The sequence below is a fragment of the Gossypium raimondii genome, chromosome 4, assembly GCF_025698545.1.
Source record: "Gossypium raimondii isolate GPD5lz chromosome 4, ASM2569854v1, whole genome shotgun sequence".
NCBI lineage: Eukaryota > Viridiplantae > Streptophyta > Magnoliopsida > Malvales > Malvaceae > Gossypium > Gossypium raimondii.
In genome coordinates, this window is record NC_068568.1 from 48,644,548 (window position 1) to 48,660,790 (window position 16,243).

The following is a 16,243-nucleotide window of genomic DNA, read 5'->3' on the forward strand; positions in this document are numbered from 1 at the left end:
AAAAAATACAGAGAAAGAATTTTTAAGGAAAGTTGGAAACTTGAAATCTGATATTGTAGTTGAAATAGAGAACCAATTGTCATTGGTAATACAATTATACATACAAGAAAAAGTGAATATGGACAAGCCTATTATTGAGCAACAAATCTCAAGTAAAACCCTTTTTCCCTTCCCATACAAGCCCCAAAACAACTCATAATAAAGTCAATAGCACACATCAGAGCAGCAATACCTTAATTAGAAGAGTCAATCAAAAGGGATGCTAAGATAATCTAAAAAGAGAATCTTATAAGCAAACCATATGATAAAAAAGAGGGTTCTATCTTGGTTGGTCGAAACCAAAACCCCCCCATGAAATGAACAAAAAAGAATAAGAAAACAATAGAGAAAAATAAATGAAAAGGTGAGCAATGGCATACAACAAACTAAAGCATATTCCATTTAACTATTAAGATTTGGAACTAAAGAGGAACAAGAAAAGGAGAGGAAACGGGTCCTAAGTTAGCAACTACTAAAAACACCCCAAAACAACAATTGAAAAGGAAACTTGAATTCTCATATCTGAGAATGTGGCAGTTAAGATGTTAAAAATCACAGGATTCAGGCTTAGATTTAGAGCTTTCGGTGTTGATTTTGAAAATTATAAGTTTGACTTTAGGGCTTACAAGTTAAAAAGGAATGTTGTCAATTTTGGGAAGTTTCTAAGCTTATTGATAGCCATGAACGGTGGTTGCCACCACGAACGACTGAAGCTAAAGTGACAGAATCACGTACGACATCTCTATTTTTTCTCTTCTTCTTCTACTGCCTAGCCCAGTTAGAGTTTTTAAATTGGGGCTGTTTACACTATGGAATGACAGTCAGCTTTTCGTTACAGACGTAACGAAAAATGGTTACTAATTTCTAAAGTTTAGGGACTGTTGTAACTTTTCAAAGTTTAGTGATTGTTTTATTATTTTAATCAAAATTAAGTGAATATTAGTGTAATTTACCCTAATTATTACAAGGTTCTAAGTTTTGGTAAAACTTAAGAAGAAGATAATCCCAAGATGATGAATAAGGTAAAAGCAGGCAAAATGGAAATGTTTTCATAAGAAATAGAGAACAAAATTATTCATAAAAATCAAGCTTTTTTCTCCTTGGTTGATGATGAAGGAGAAAGCAAGAATCTAAAAACCCAAGCAGCCAAAGTTGCCCCAATCAAAGGACCCATCCAATAAACATAATAAAGCTCCCAAGAGTTATGCCAATTGTTAACATATGCCCATCCAAAAGCATTTGCAGGATTCATGGAGGGTCCTGTGTAATTAGCCCCTCTCCCAACAAATCCCACTGTTGATATCGCCATCAACAACAGCTTAAGCAAAGGGTTGTTAGGACCCCTCACCAAAATCACCAACAGAGCTGGACATAGCCCAAATGTCAACAACCCTTCAGCTAAAATCCCTGTCTGCATATCTACTTTCAAAGAAGGTCCTTTGATGGTTTCTTTATATTCCCTTGGAAGAACCCCCAGAACTGCCTTCACGCCCACCACTCCACCGGCGGCCTGCAAGGGAAAACGCACTGCCATGGAAAGGGCAGACCAGTCTTTCTTGAGGCCAGCGACGTAGAAAGCGACGGAGGCGGTGGGATTGAAGGTGGCGCCGCCGAGTGCGTTGCCGACGATGGTGAAGATAAACATCATAAGGCTAACCAAGAGGGTGGTGATGAAGAAAGCAGCCAAAGGGAAGGATCGAAGGCCGAGGAAAGCTGCAATTTCGAGGGTGAGAATCCTGAGAAAGGGCATGCTGAAAACCCATATGGATGTCAAAAGGGCGTCTGCCATGGCTGACTTGATGACTCCCATCTTTAAGCAGCTACACTCCTTCTAGGGTTTGGGGGGCTTTCCTTTTTAATGCTAAAAAATGCATAACAAACAAATACCAAGATACCAACTACTGATCTTCGGCTTTATGCGATGTAGTAGTAATTTCACGTGCTTCTCACCGGCCTTTTTTTTTTTTTGAGCAAAGTTACCGGCCAAATTATCAATAAAATAATTAATGGTAAAATATTTTAAAATGTTTTATAAACTCTGATTACTTACTAGTCAACCATTACTAGTTCAAATTACTTGAAAACATTTTTTTTTTTGTAAGAAGGAAGATAAAATTACAACTAAACTAGGCGAGGCCAAGCCATACTAGATTTATCATCGTGGAACTTCATCCTGTAGTTGCATAAAAATATACCTACTTAAAGGCCTTGAAAACACCATTGATGCCAATCCACCAGCTACCTTATTGTTTTCTCTGAAAACATATGTAATCTAAACCGTCTAAGATAGTTGAAGTAACCCCTTGATAGCTCATAGTATTGCTGAATGATGGTGCTTAGTTGAAAAGGTTTGAATCAACTGGATGGCTGCAACACTATCCATCTCAAGAGCCACCTATTTCAAGCCTAAATTCCAAGCTACTTGGGGGCACTCAAGTGCACCCCAAACCCAACATTAATAACAGAGCAATATCCAATATTTTTAGAAAAACTAGCTACCTAATTACCATGCTGGTCACGGACTAAGCCCCTTGTTATAATGTTCCCAATCTCGATACAAACAACACCATTCGTATTAACCTTGTGTCAACCTTCCGCAGGTGCATTTCAACTAATGAGTCTGCATGTTTTAGCTTGTCCATGCATCAACGAACATACCATTCCATGCTTCGAATGAAGAAACATGTCTCTCATCCAGTAGCTTTTCTCCAACACACTTTCCCATTCAATAAAGTCTATATTAAACACATAATTATTCCTCCTAATCCAGAGATGCCAACAAATGAAACCAAATAGAGCCTTCCATTCATTAGGGTCACATGCAAAATAAGCAGGATTTGAAATATTGACCTCGAATGCTTCCAAATTGATGGTGAAAATTTCATTATTCTTATTTGGCTTTACCACCAACACTTATGTCGACATAGTTGGAGTACATAACCATTGTACATGATTTATAATTTCTACCGAATCACCACAAACCCTGCAACTTGTATCAGTAGTAAGGTGCCTTCTCAACCAACATTCATTGGTAAGGACTTTGTTCATATATGCTAAACAAAGGAAGATACGTACCTTGTGAGGTACAAGAAAGTGTCAAATACGATGCCAAATTATGTCCCTACGAGCCAAAACCAGGCCACAAATACTAAAGTAAGATGAGCAAACAGTAAATACACACTTATTATCATATCTCCATCCAACAAAATCATCCACATCATGATCGGACGAAAGCTTATAGGCAGAAATACTCTTGATTACTGGAAGCGACAACACCAACGTAAACACATCCCAATTCTACTCCCCACTAGGAGGTACCATATCCTTAACAGGAACATGTTCATAAGGAATGTATAGGGGTTGGGTGCAAACATTAATAAGAGGACCCCATTCCTTAACCCAATTACCTTTCCAAAAGCCTACATTCATGCCCTTCCCTAAATTCTAGATAACACCATAAAAAATCTTACTCCAAGTACCACAAATTCCATTCCATATCCATGACACATTACCCACATGTAAGGATGTAGGTAGATTTCCCCTCCACTTATATTTGGTTCTAAGAACCTAAACCCATAACTGGTTAGGTTTTTTAATAAGATTAAAACCAATTTTTCTTGAGGAAAGCATCATTTTGACAATCAATCTTCTTAAAGTCAAGGTCACTATGTTTTGGAACCTTGCAGAGATCATCCTACTTTACGAGATTTATCCCTTTCTTCTCTTTAATGTGTCCCCACACAAAGTTATGAATAATTTTCTCCATTTCAAAGCAAACTCCTTTCAGAATAACAATCGATTGCATAGCATAATTAGGGGTAACTGCTGACACTACTTTGGCCAACGTGATTCTACCTGCTAACGAAAGCACCTTAGCCTTCCACCTTACTATCTTTTCCTCATGTTATCAATAATGTTATTCTACAAACCCGACTTTCGGGGTGTGACAGTTATTCTTGCTATTTTCATTTTTATTTCTCCACTCTATTATTAGGCATTTTTTGTGAGAGATTAAACCTTTGTAAATGAGGTTTTGGGTGAGTGGTTATAACAAATTGGAACTAACTACTAGGGCTGTAATTATTTCTTTGTGTAAGGGTAGATTCGGCTTTAGCCAATAGGTGGTTAAATCAATTATGGAATGAAATCATTCATTGTTTCCAAAATGCATTAACAAACGATGTGTGCAAATCTCTCATTACTTCTCTATTTTCATTTCTAGTTAGTTTTTTGTTCAAACTCGTGTTTGAACATGTGTTTAGGCAACAAGTTGAACTAGTTAAAAAACTCACAATTATCAACCAAACAAGGAAGGCTTCGGTGGCCTTTTCAAATGGTGGATTGAATATTCACATTTTTCTATAGTGAATGGTGCTAATAAGAGAATTGAGCTTCTTGCGAGTCTTTGTTGAAATATCCAGACCGCACACAATGCCTATATTTTTTTTTTTTGAGAAAAATAGGTGACCCAATCTCAGTGTGGTTTAAATATTTAAAACAAAGCTTATGAAGTCTTAGAAATTGTTGAAGCAAAGGTGCTTGGAAGCTCTATCACTTGAAATGGCAGATGAAACCTAAGCAAAAAGTGATTAAAATTAATTGTGATGTCACGGCTTTCTTAGAATCGTTTGGTAGTAGATATAGTTGTTGTTGTGAGGGACTGAAACAGTGTGTTGATTGGAAGTGAACGTTCTAGAATTTATGCCTCTTCAACGTGGATGACAGAAGGTTTGGCCATTAGACTGGTGCTTCCTTTGTCGCTTGCTACCATTGGACTAAAGTGGAGATAGAATCTGACTGCAGTGATCTTATTTCATCTCTTAGTCTAGTTTTTGTAATTTTTGGAAATGTCATGCTGTGGAACTGGGTATTAAGGGCCTTCTTAAGTCGATTGAGGTTTTGTTTCTGTATCCAGGTCTTGTAAGTACAAATGTGAAATCACTTAAAACTAGAACAATTTAAATTTAAACTCTCAAAATTCAATTCCTCACCCTTAACTAACAAAACCTCATTCACTATAATTATTTTTTCTACTTAAAAGAGTTTAAGCTTAAATCCTTTCATCCTTTAATACCATAATCAAAATTTGAATCTCCTTCTAGCCAACCCAAAGTTTAATAATCTAAACATTAATACTCTTAGTGATCAAGAGATGATAATTCAAATTTATTAAAAAAAAACTCAAATAAATCTTAAAGATTAAAACATTCAATTTATTTGAGTAAAGTTGTAACACCCCAAATTCGATTCGACCTAGACGTTATGACCAGATTGTGGATTGTGGAAGTTACATGATACGTGAAAACACTAATGCTTAATTTTGGTGAAAACCCACTTTCAGCTTAAAGAAAAACCAATTTTGAATAACTCGTTGAAAAGCGTATCAATTCTGAAACCCGTGAATATGTTGATGAAAATCTCGTTTACTTAGCTTTACTAATTGAGTCCAACTTAATTCATTTGCTTGATAAAACAAACTTTGTAACAAATCAATCTTATAACCCTTGTTTATTTTAGTTGTCTTGACTTAAGCACTGATTAAAGTTAAAACTTTTGCAAAACAAATGCCAAAATAAATTTTAATGTCCCAAACAAATTTAAAATGTCCAAAAGTCTGAAAATCCATAAAAGAAACAAGTCCAAAATATACTTAGACCAATATTTGTGAAATCCGGGCTCCAAAGTTGTCATTCAATCGTAAGTCCGAGGATCACCTGAAATAAAACAAACAAATGCGTGAGCTTTACGCTCAATGTGTGAATTGGCCCATATATCGTAGTATAGGTCAAAATATATCATATTACATATTGGTGCTTATCTTACAACATATTATAGCATATCAGATTTCGTAATGGAGCATAACTTACAACATATGATAGCATATCAGATTTCATATCGAAACATATCTTATAATATAACATATATTGCCCCCATTTGCTACACAACATCTCTGTCCAACCAATCATACCAATTAGGACTACGAGAATTCATCCATCCAATCACACCAATATGTGATGGTATGCCACTCATAATATGCAGTTGAGCTGCCAAACAGAAATTTGTGGTCTAGCTGTCATAATTGCAGTAATAACTGTCATATCACACTTCCTCCATTAAATCATAACCCACCCTAATGCATATATATAGCATAATAACATACAGATGTAACTCACAAATCATATAGCATGCACAACTCACGTACATGCTTATAAAGCATATCATATCTCATTATTATACTTATCGGAACTTACTTAACATGCTTCCTACACTTACCCATGTTTGTTTACTAAAACTTATGTTTTTCCGTGCCCACATAATGCTCATGGACCAAATTCTCAAGTCTTTTAATCGGCCCCTAATCGGGCCTTAAAATTGGCCAAAAAGGCCCACACAGATCGTGTGGTGCACACGGCCGTGTAGCACTGGAAAATTTCAAAAATAGCCCATGTTTCTCAATTTTCTCGAGTTTCGAACTATTTTTCAGGTTAGTCTCACACACCTAATTGTTGATTTGATCGGGTACACAACTGGACTCACAAAAACCTACAATGGTTCATTAAATGGCACTAATTAACAGAGATAAAATCCATCTAAAACCAAAATTCAATTACTTACTTCTCCTAAAACCGAGCCTACGTTGGAGGGTCTTGATTTCCACACCGTTTGCCTAATCCAAAACCACAAAAACACTAATCTTAACATTAAACGGAAAATATACCAATCAAAATCCCACTTTGTCCAAAAACGAACTAGAAATCAAAGAAGCAAAAAAAGATATCAAGCAAAACTTACACAGCGAACAAAATACGTTCCAAGTGTAACGGAACACCCGAAAATAATTGATAGCACCCAAGATTTAATCAACAAAGAAGGAAGAGGTCAAAGAAAAAGAAGAAGAAAAAGGAGCAAGAAGAAGGGAAAAAAACGGCAGACTTGAGGAAAGAAAGAAAATAACGTGGAATTGGTGAAAAGCTTGGACGGTTGGTCGTGGGAGAGAAAATAGGAATCGATAAATTCAAAATAAAAATAAAAATATTTAGAAACTCAACTTCCAACAACAAAAATTTCACAATTTGAAATAAGCTAATAAACATCTTACCACCAAATCAGCAAGTTCATTTTATCATAATTTGTACGGAAATAAAACTTAAGTCAAAAAATTAGGGATGGGATTAGAACAAAAGATTAACAAAATTTTCAGGAAAGGGCTTGAATCCAAAACCTCACACACACCACTACAATTGTCGACCTCTAATCCAAATTAAATTAACATTTCATAGTTAAGAAAATTCGGGGCGTTACAAAAGTTATATCCCATGCTACATGAATTATCTCCAAACATCTACAACCATATCTTGAATTCTATATATATTAAAAAAAAAACAATCTTATGGGATTTTACAGACTTAGAGAGTGAGATTTTATAAAGTATATTTTCTGTTCATTGAAGAATTGATCAAGTGATTTCGTTCGACACTTGTTTATTTTTTTCAATGATAAATTGCAAAGTGAGCTAGAAGAGTTCATACTAAATGTATTAGTATGAGGTTGCAATTAGACTCGGTTTAATCATCGCTTGTATTATGTGTTTAATAATAAATTCTTTTTGGATAAAATTATGCAGATATAAATTAAGCCTGAACTATATAAGCATTTTTTTATGGTTATTTTCTTTTTATTTGTACTTGACCTAGTATTTATGTCATAACCACAACAAGTTATTGCAACTAAACATAGTAAAACATTTGATCCTTTCACCCTTAATTTAATAATATATGTTATAGTAATTGATTCAATAATGTCTAAAGATTGAGCTTGAATCCTTTCATCTTATGCATTTGATTCAATCTTCCTACTTAAAAACCTAAAACTAAATGTGGAGTTGGAATTCTCCATTCATAGGAATTGGTTCAATTATCCTCTTCGAAACCTAATCACCATATAATCTAATAATAAGTGTTGGGTTGGAATTTTGATGGAATTTGGTTTGGATTTTGTCAGAATGGATTTTGTGTATTGGGATAAGGGGACATAACAAGATATGGCAGCTCTTCTCTTCAATTTTGATTCTACAAATTAAACAGCAAAGGTGACATCCCATGTGATGCTACATCTTATTCCCAATCTCACAAGAAATTCAATCATTTCACTCTTAACTTGAAGTTTAATTTAATTTACTCATTTCTCAATCCTCAAACTACACCACCTACTTTGTAAATTGTAAATTGTCACGCCAAATTTTTATTTTAAAAAAAAAAACCCATCCATCTGTTCAATATAATATTTATTTAGAAATTGTATTAAATTAAAGAAAAAATAAATTAAAAGGTTATATAAATAATTTAGGATTTTATAAAAAATATTTAATATTTTATCAGTAGAGTTTTTAGACTCCACAGGTTGACAAATGTCCTATAAAATATTTATAAAAAACACATATGTTTAAATATTTAAAATATTTAAATCTCACTATTAGTCATTTTAGAGAGGCATTTATAGAGAGACAATCCTTGGACCACCACCTATCTTTATTTATTTATTTTATTACCAACTTGATGTATTATTTTTCTATTCAGTCTCCTAAAAGTTTGGTTTTATGTGTTACTATAAATAATAAGGTGGATTAGGCTTTAGATAAAATCAAGAGAAAGTTCGAACAAGAAAAAAAAAGAGATCAAATCTAGAGAAAAGTGAAGATTATCAAATAAACAAATAAAATATCATGAGTTTAATTAGTACAAATACGATACAAGTATGTTATAGATATAAATATATGAAGAATTGAATAAAATTGAACTAATTCAGAAAGAATCGATAAAATTCATACATAACATATGCACATAATGAGAATGAGACCACACATCATAATTACGGGTAAAAACTTGAACCCAAATCAAAGTTTGGGGTATATATATTTGAGTTAAGTTGAGTCAAGATATTTTTAAAAGTTTTAGACAATCAGTTATCTACAACACTTATATATTTTTATGATTAAATTTAAGTGAAAAAATTAGGGTAAATTATATCAAAAGTCACTAAGCTATTAGTAAGTTTACGTTTTGGTCACTCAAATTCAAAATGTTACAAAATAGTCACTGAACTATTCAAAAGTTTTCATTTAAGTCATTGGACTGTTAAAATTGTTGTTGTATAATCTTCTCAGTTTGCACTGCCTACACCAATCAAAAGCTCTCCTTCCCCGTCTCTTCAACAAATCAATTTTTTTCATAAAATAGTTTTAAACATCACGAATCTACGAATCAAAATCCAAATAGCTTTCTTCTTCGATCTTCAACATTGATTGTCAAATCGACTTGGATCTAAGGTATGTTCTTCCATTTGTCAATGGATACTGATCCACTGTACCAATCATTGAGTCGTCGCTTGGAACTCGCTAGCCGAACTTTAAAAAAGAAAAACCTAATAGCCTAGTGATTTAAATAAAAACTTTTAATAGTTCAATAACTTAAATGAAAACTTCCGAGTAATTCAGTAATCATTGTATTACTGACCATAACGTAAACTTACTAATAGCTTAATAACCTTAAATGTAATTTCCCCTTGTTTTTTTTTTAATAATAGTAAATGAGAGGTTTAAGTTTTGAATTAATCTAATAGTCGGTCAAGAAATATATCTTTTAACAATTGAAGTTTTCACATCAAACAAATAATTAATTTTAAAATTTATTCAAAAATCGATACACATGATAAATTACATAAAATTACTAGAAGTCTTATCATATGCATATGCGTGTGGAAACTACGTATTTAAAACATAGATGTATTTTTAAAAATAACATACAATAAATAATTAAACATATGGTTTGAAACTAGGAGTGTTCAAATAGTTAACCGAACGGAATTAGTATTAACCGAAGTTTTTAATCTTTTAGTAGTTAACCAAACCAAAATTTTTCAAAAAAATTAACCAAACCGAAATATTTCGGTTAATTCGGTCGGTTAACCGAATTACCCGAAATTTATATATATTTTTTGTTAAAACAAGTATAAAACATATCAAAAAAATAAATTGATAATATTCATTTGACTGAATTAACCGAATTAATAATAGCCTAATACATATAATATATAATATTATTTATTAAGTTCGCTTAATTCAGTTAATTACCCGATTTCGAACCGGATTAACCGATAACTGAAATTTTAAAAAACCTTTAACTGACCTCCAACTTAACTAGATCAGTTAACCGACCGATTAACTGAAACTGATCTAGATCGGTTAACCAGCCAATTAACCGAATTAGATCGGTTCGGTCGATTAATTCAGTTTTAACCGAAATTTGATCACCTTATTTGAAACTAATTAATCATAATAACAAATTAAATATATACGATATTAAAATAAAAAATAGATTAAATTGTAAGTAAAACGAAATTTAAACACATAAATATATCATATTAACAATATTAAAGGTATTACAATTGTTTATTATGGTGCTATCATCAATTGTGAGTTAGTGTCAAGTTGGCTTGTGAAACCAACTCAATTAACATCATTAATACTAGAAATTAACTCTATCACACGTGTATATGTGTGAAAGCCACGTATTTAGAACACATATTTGTATTTCAATATAGCATACAAGAAATAATTAAATGTATAGTTTGAAACTAATCAATAATAACACATAAAATATGTACGATATTAATATAAAAAAATAGAGTAAACTGTAAGTAAAACAAAATTTAAACTTATGAATAAGTCATATTAAAAATACTAAGTGAATATAATTATTTACCATGATATTGTCACCGATACTAAGTTGGTGTCAAGTTAATTTGTGATATGGCTTAATCAACAATATTATTAATACAAAAATTCTATCAAACGCATATACGCATGTAACATATATACAAATATATAACAAATTTATATAAAATATACTTATTATATAGTTTCAGTATTAAAATTAAAATTGGTTTAGTTCAAATGGTAAAAGAAAAAGTTGTATAAATACATATTGTCTTTGGTTCAAATCTCATTATAGATAATTTCTTATTGATTTATAAAATATAAAAGTCAAAACAACCGCATAATCATATAACCTACTTTGCAAATAAAATAATTTTTGGTAATTTCCTAAGCGAACTAGGACCCGATTGATGGGTGAAACGAACTTAGTAAAGGTTTTTCTAAATAGTATAAATATACAATTGATGGAAGTAATAAAGTGTGCATAATAAAATTAAAATGTATAAAAAATTGAAAATAAAGCTTTAGTTTAGTAGTAAATTTAAGATTTTACGCGTTGGCGTGGGTTCAAATCCCACCATAAGCATTTTTGTTTTTGTTTTTTTTAATAGAAAAATTAAAGTATCCTCGAATAATATAACTTATTTTAAATTTGAAATGATATTTTTGTAATTTTCCTATCTAAGTTGTTGTCCGGTTGACTCGTGATACCAGCTCAATCAAGGGTTTAAATAATAGTAAGTATAGATATACAATTGGTGGAGGTAATAAAGTGTACATAATAAAATTAAAACGTATAAAAAGTTTAAAATAAAGCTTTGATTGAATGGTAAATTTAAAGCTTTATGCATTGGTGTGAGTTCAAATCTCACCATAAGTATTTTTTAATAAAAGACTAAGGCACCCTCGAATAATATAACTTATTTTAAATATGAAAAGATTTTTTGTAATTTTTCTAATTGAGTTGGTGTCTAGTTGACTTGTAAAACCAACTCAATCAGGGCTTAAATAATAGTAAGTATAAATTTATAACTAGTAGAGATAATAAATTGTGCATATTGAAATAAAATATATAAAACACAATGAAATAAAGTTTTGGTTGAGTGATAAATTTGAGGTTTTACCAATTTAATTGTTGTGGGTTCAAATCTTATCATATGCGTATTTTTATTTTTATTAATTTTTGTTAAAATAGAAAGATTAAAATACCCTCAAATAATACAAATGATTTTAATTATGAAAAGACATTTCTTTAATTTCTCTAACCAAGTTGGTGTCGATTAACTCGTTATGCAAACTCAATCGATGACTTAAATAATAGTATAGATAAAAACATGCATAAAATCAAATTAATTGTAGGCTAATTTAAGTATTTCCATATATATTACTAATAATAAAATATAAGATAATAAGATAATTGGCATGATGACTTATTTAGCCCTCCAACTCAAAAAGAAAGTTCATTTTAGCCCTCCATTTAATTTTTTGCCACTTTTAATTCTTGAATTTACGTTTTTTTGTCAAATCACCCCAAAATGGATAGAAAAGTTAATAAACGTAACTTTACTAATGCGGACTGCCACATAGATGTCACATGACAATTAATTACTTTTAAATTTTTTAAATTTTTTAATAATTTTATAATTTTTTATTTTTACAAAAGTTTTAAATAATTTAAATAACTTTCTATTTTTAGATTTTTTAAAATGTAATTAATTGTTGATGGCCATCCACGTAGTAGTCCACATCAACAAAGTTAATATTTTTTAATTTTTCCATCTATTTTAAGATGATTTGACAAAAATAAATTCAAAAATTAAAAGAGGCAAAATTTTAAATAAAAACTAAAATGATAAGGGCTAAATAAATCATTATACCTAAATAACTTTTGAAATATCTATATCTGAAAATATCTATTGGTCTTATTAAAAGATAAAATGTTTGATCGTAATGATTGAATAAAGATAATATCGAAGATTGTGGGTTGAAATTTTGAATTTACAAGTACTTTCAAATGCATCAATGGAAAATAACATCATTTGTAATTTCTTTGAAGAAGTCTTAAAAGTTGAATATTTGAATTTTATGAGATAATAAATTACGAGTTATCATTTGATATATCGTCACTAGAGTTTTTAGACTCTACAAATGGATTGAGGTATGACAAGTGTCACATTTATTAATATAATTATTTGTTTACTATACCTTATAATACACTTATCAAACTTTCAATTCGTTTGTGAAGTCGAAAAATTTTATTATAAGTGTATCAAATAATTTTTCATAAATTATTTATAGAATAATATTTCAAACTTTTCCAGTGGAGTTTTTCAACTCCACAAGTAGAGCCAAGGGGTTGACAAGTGTCCTATAGGGGTGTATAATATTAAAAATGTAAATATTAAAAAAAAGACATGTGGTAATTTTTTAAGGCTGCTTATGGAATAAAGAAAATATACTACCAATGTACCACATACTAACACATTATTTATATATCTATATATATAAAAAAAACCTTATTCTTATTCTTTTTTCTTTTTTTGATGTACAAGAAGAAGGATAAAACCACAACTAAGCTAGGTGAGGCCAAGCCATGTCAAATTTATCATCGTGCAGCAATTATAAAACTTCATCCAGTGGTTGCATGAAAATATACCTACCTAAAGGCCTTGAAGACGTAATTGACACCAATCCATCACCTACCTTGTTGCCTTCTCTGAAAACATATGTAATCTGAACCGTCCTAGATAGTTAAAGTAACCCATTGATAGCTCGTAGTACTACTAAATGATGGTGCTTAGTTGAAAAGTTTTGAATCAATTGGATGGCTGCAACACCATCCATTTCAAGAACTACCTATTTCAAGCCTAAATTCCAAGCTACTTGAAGGCCATCAAGTGCACCCCAAAGCTCAGCATTAATAACAATGTAGGATCCAATATTTTTAGAAAACTAGCTACCCAATTACCATGCTGGTCATAGACTATGTCACGCCCCAAAACATAAAGGGTTAGTTGTAAGGAATAGACAAGGAATGAGCCTTAGGCTTGATGGTTAAGTATTATTTCCTATCTTAGTAGTCCTAGGTTTAAGCTTCCTTCCTCCCATTTCCTTTTTTTTTTTTTTCAGCAACCTAAGATAAAAGTCACACTAAAGAAAATATTATTTAAAGTAAAAATTGAACAAGAAATGGGTAGTAGCTAAATAGCTAAGTGTTAAACTCTCTCCCTTGTATACCCAAGTCCAAACCATACCCTTCCCCCTAGCTATTTAGTCTTTCCTACTCTTATTTAGATTATAATAACAATCTTTTTCACAATTTTAGTTAAATCCCTCTTCATCCTCTATTTATTTTCTTCCTCCTTCTCTTTTCCTCCTCTTTTCTCTCATAATTGTAGCATATTTCCATCATTGAAATATTGATTATTTTTTTCTCGTTTCGAATCAACCCTACTTCTTGTATTCTTAACGGTGTTAGAATTATCGTCAAGTAGCATCCTTCATTTTTTGCCAAAAATCGGTAAGTACATCTCGACCCCTATGATTAAACTCTAAAATTTCGCAGTACTTCTATCTGAGGTTAATTCTTCATTCAAGCTAATAAATCTTTTACGATCTTTTGCTATTCTTGCCGAATCTTTCCACTAATCTCATTAAATATTGAAATCAATTGTTAATTCATGCGAATTTGTCATTTGAAGGACTTGTTTTAGGTACGTCGGATCAAATTTGAATGCAAGGGACGTCGTTCGGACATCTAGTGAAAGGTGTGTGTTCTTTCACAAGCGAATATGGGCAAACCATTCCTAGGATTAGGGCCATACGGTCTACCACAAGGGCATGAGGGCCACACGGCTATGTATATCTAGAACCCTAGGATAGTTCAAATCTCACACAGCCAGGAACCCTCCAACGGCCTGCCACACGGTTGTGCCCCCCTTGTAGCTTAATTTTGCAAATTTCACATGATTATAGTCTGTTACACGGCCTGACCACACAGCCGTGTAACCTTCCACACGATCTATAGCATCGCACACGACTGTATGCCCCTATTTTTTAGATTTTATAGTTTTACCCAAAATTTTATGATTTTTCCAGTTTAGTCCTTGAATGATTCCCAAGCTGTTTGTGTTGTATTTCATTCAATTAAGTCCCTGTTAATATGAATAATGTTGGAATCCATGATTTAGTTGACTAAATTATTATTGTATATACTACCACTGTAATTCTGATAAACTGATAATGTTTTTCATACCATTGTGTCACTGATTGCATGAAATACATGCCTACTGCTACCGTTAAATCGAAAACACGATAAGCAAATTTATTGCTACTGTTATGATCGGTCATAAACATGATAATTGATATTGTATATACTTTTTAAAAGCATGTTAATGCTACCACACTAATCTGTTATACCATGTCATGTTGCACTGCATGAGGTGGGACGATATGATTGAAGGAACTGTTAGCAGCTTGCCTGCACCGTTTAGTGGTTAATCTACATTGTATTAGTAGCTTTTATCTGTATCATTTAGTGGTCAATCCACTTCGTATTAACAGCTTTTATCTGCACCGATTAGTGGTTTTTCCACATCGTAATAGCAGTTCATTTGCAACGTTTAACGGTTCATCACACTGTGGTGTAAAGCTAGAAGAGCTTTAAGGAACTCCTACTATGAAGTGTAGTGGAGTTAGGTAGGACCTATTCTGATAAATTGAAATTGCATTGACTATATAAGCATTTACATGGCTATAAACTCTGAGATATTATGTTGATGAATTGTTCTGCACTTTCGGTATTTTGTATTGCTATCCAGTTGTGATTTATTCTATGAGTTGTTATTCTGTATGATTTTCCCACTATTTGCACTGGTATTCTTGTGATTGAAATCACACTGAGCTTTATAGGTCACGCCCCTCTTCTATTTCCATCTTTACAGATAACCCACCAGGTTAGGACGCAAACTTAGCATACGGAAGACTCAGCACGGATTGACCTTTTTACTATAAAAGTAGTTTAGATTTTTTATTTGAAATTTCTATTAATTTTGGAATTGTACCGCTTTATTTGAATTGTGGGATGGGACTTTTATTTTGGGTTCATTTAGCATAAATGATATTTAATATGAATTTAGGATAACAAAGCATGGATTTAGAATTAATTTAGCTTAAAACTATCCTGATTTTACTTATTTGAAATTGAGTCAAATATCACTTTTCCCCTGCTAGATTATAAATAAATTTTGAGTAATAAATAAATTGGAAATTAACTAAGTTTTCAAAAGTAATCACTGTTACAAGGAAAAAAATGTTTTATTTAATCGAGTGTTATTAAATAATGAGTTTTTTGAAAATAGGTCAATTCTTTTTCTAAAAGAATAAACAAATGTTTTAAAATTACAATTTTATAAACTTCAATAGCTTACTGGACCATTTCGGTGGCTAATGTAATCTTCCAAACTTGGGTCTAACATCTAGGCCGAGTTA

The 16,243-nt window shown here is 31.7% G+C and overlaps 1 protein-coding gene and 1 long non-coding RNA gene across 2 annotated transcripts; both read right to left on the minus strand.

Annotated features, from left to right (window-relative positions):
* Positions 1-1,123: 1,123 nt before the first annotated feature.
* Positions 1,124-1,983, minus strand: LOC105780906 (aquaporin SIP1-1). Its single transcript, XM_012605439.2, has one exon. The coding sequence runs from the start codon at positions 1,847-1,849 to the stop codon at positions 1,124-1,126; it is 726 nt and encodes a 241-aa protein (XP_012460893.1). The 5' UTR covers positions 1,850-1,983.
* A 3,301-nt stretch (positions 1,984-5,284) lies between these two features.
* On the minus strand, positions 5,285-7,364 carry LOC105779362 (uncharacterized). Its single transcript, XR_001128975.2, has 3 exons — positions 6,832-7,364; positions 6,655-6,706; positions 5,285-5,753 (listed from the first exon to the last, which is right to left on the minus strand). It is a non-coding gene; the product is annotated as an uncharacterized LOC105779362 (long non-coding RNA).
* Between the last annotated feature and the right edge of the window lie 8,879 nt (positions 7,365-16,243).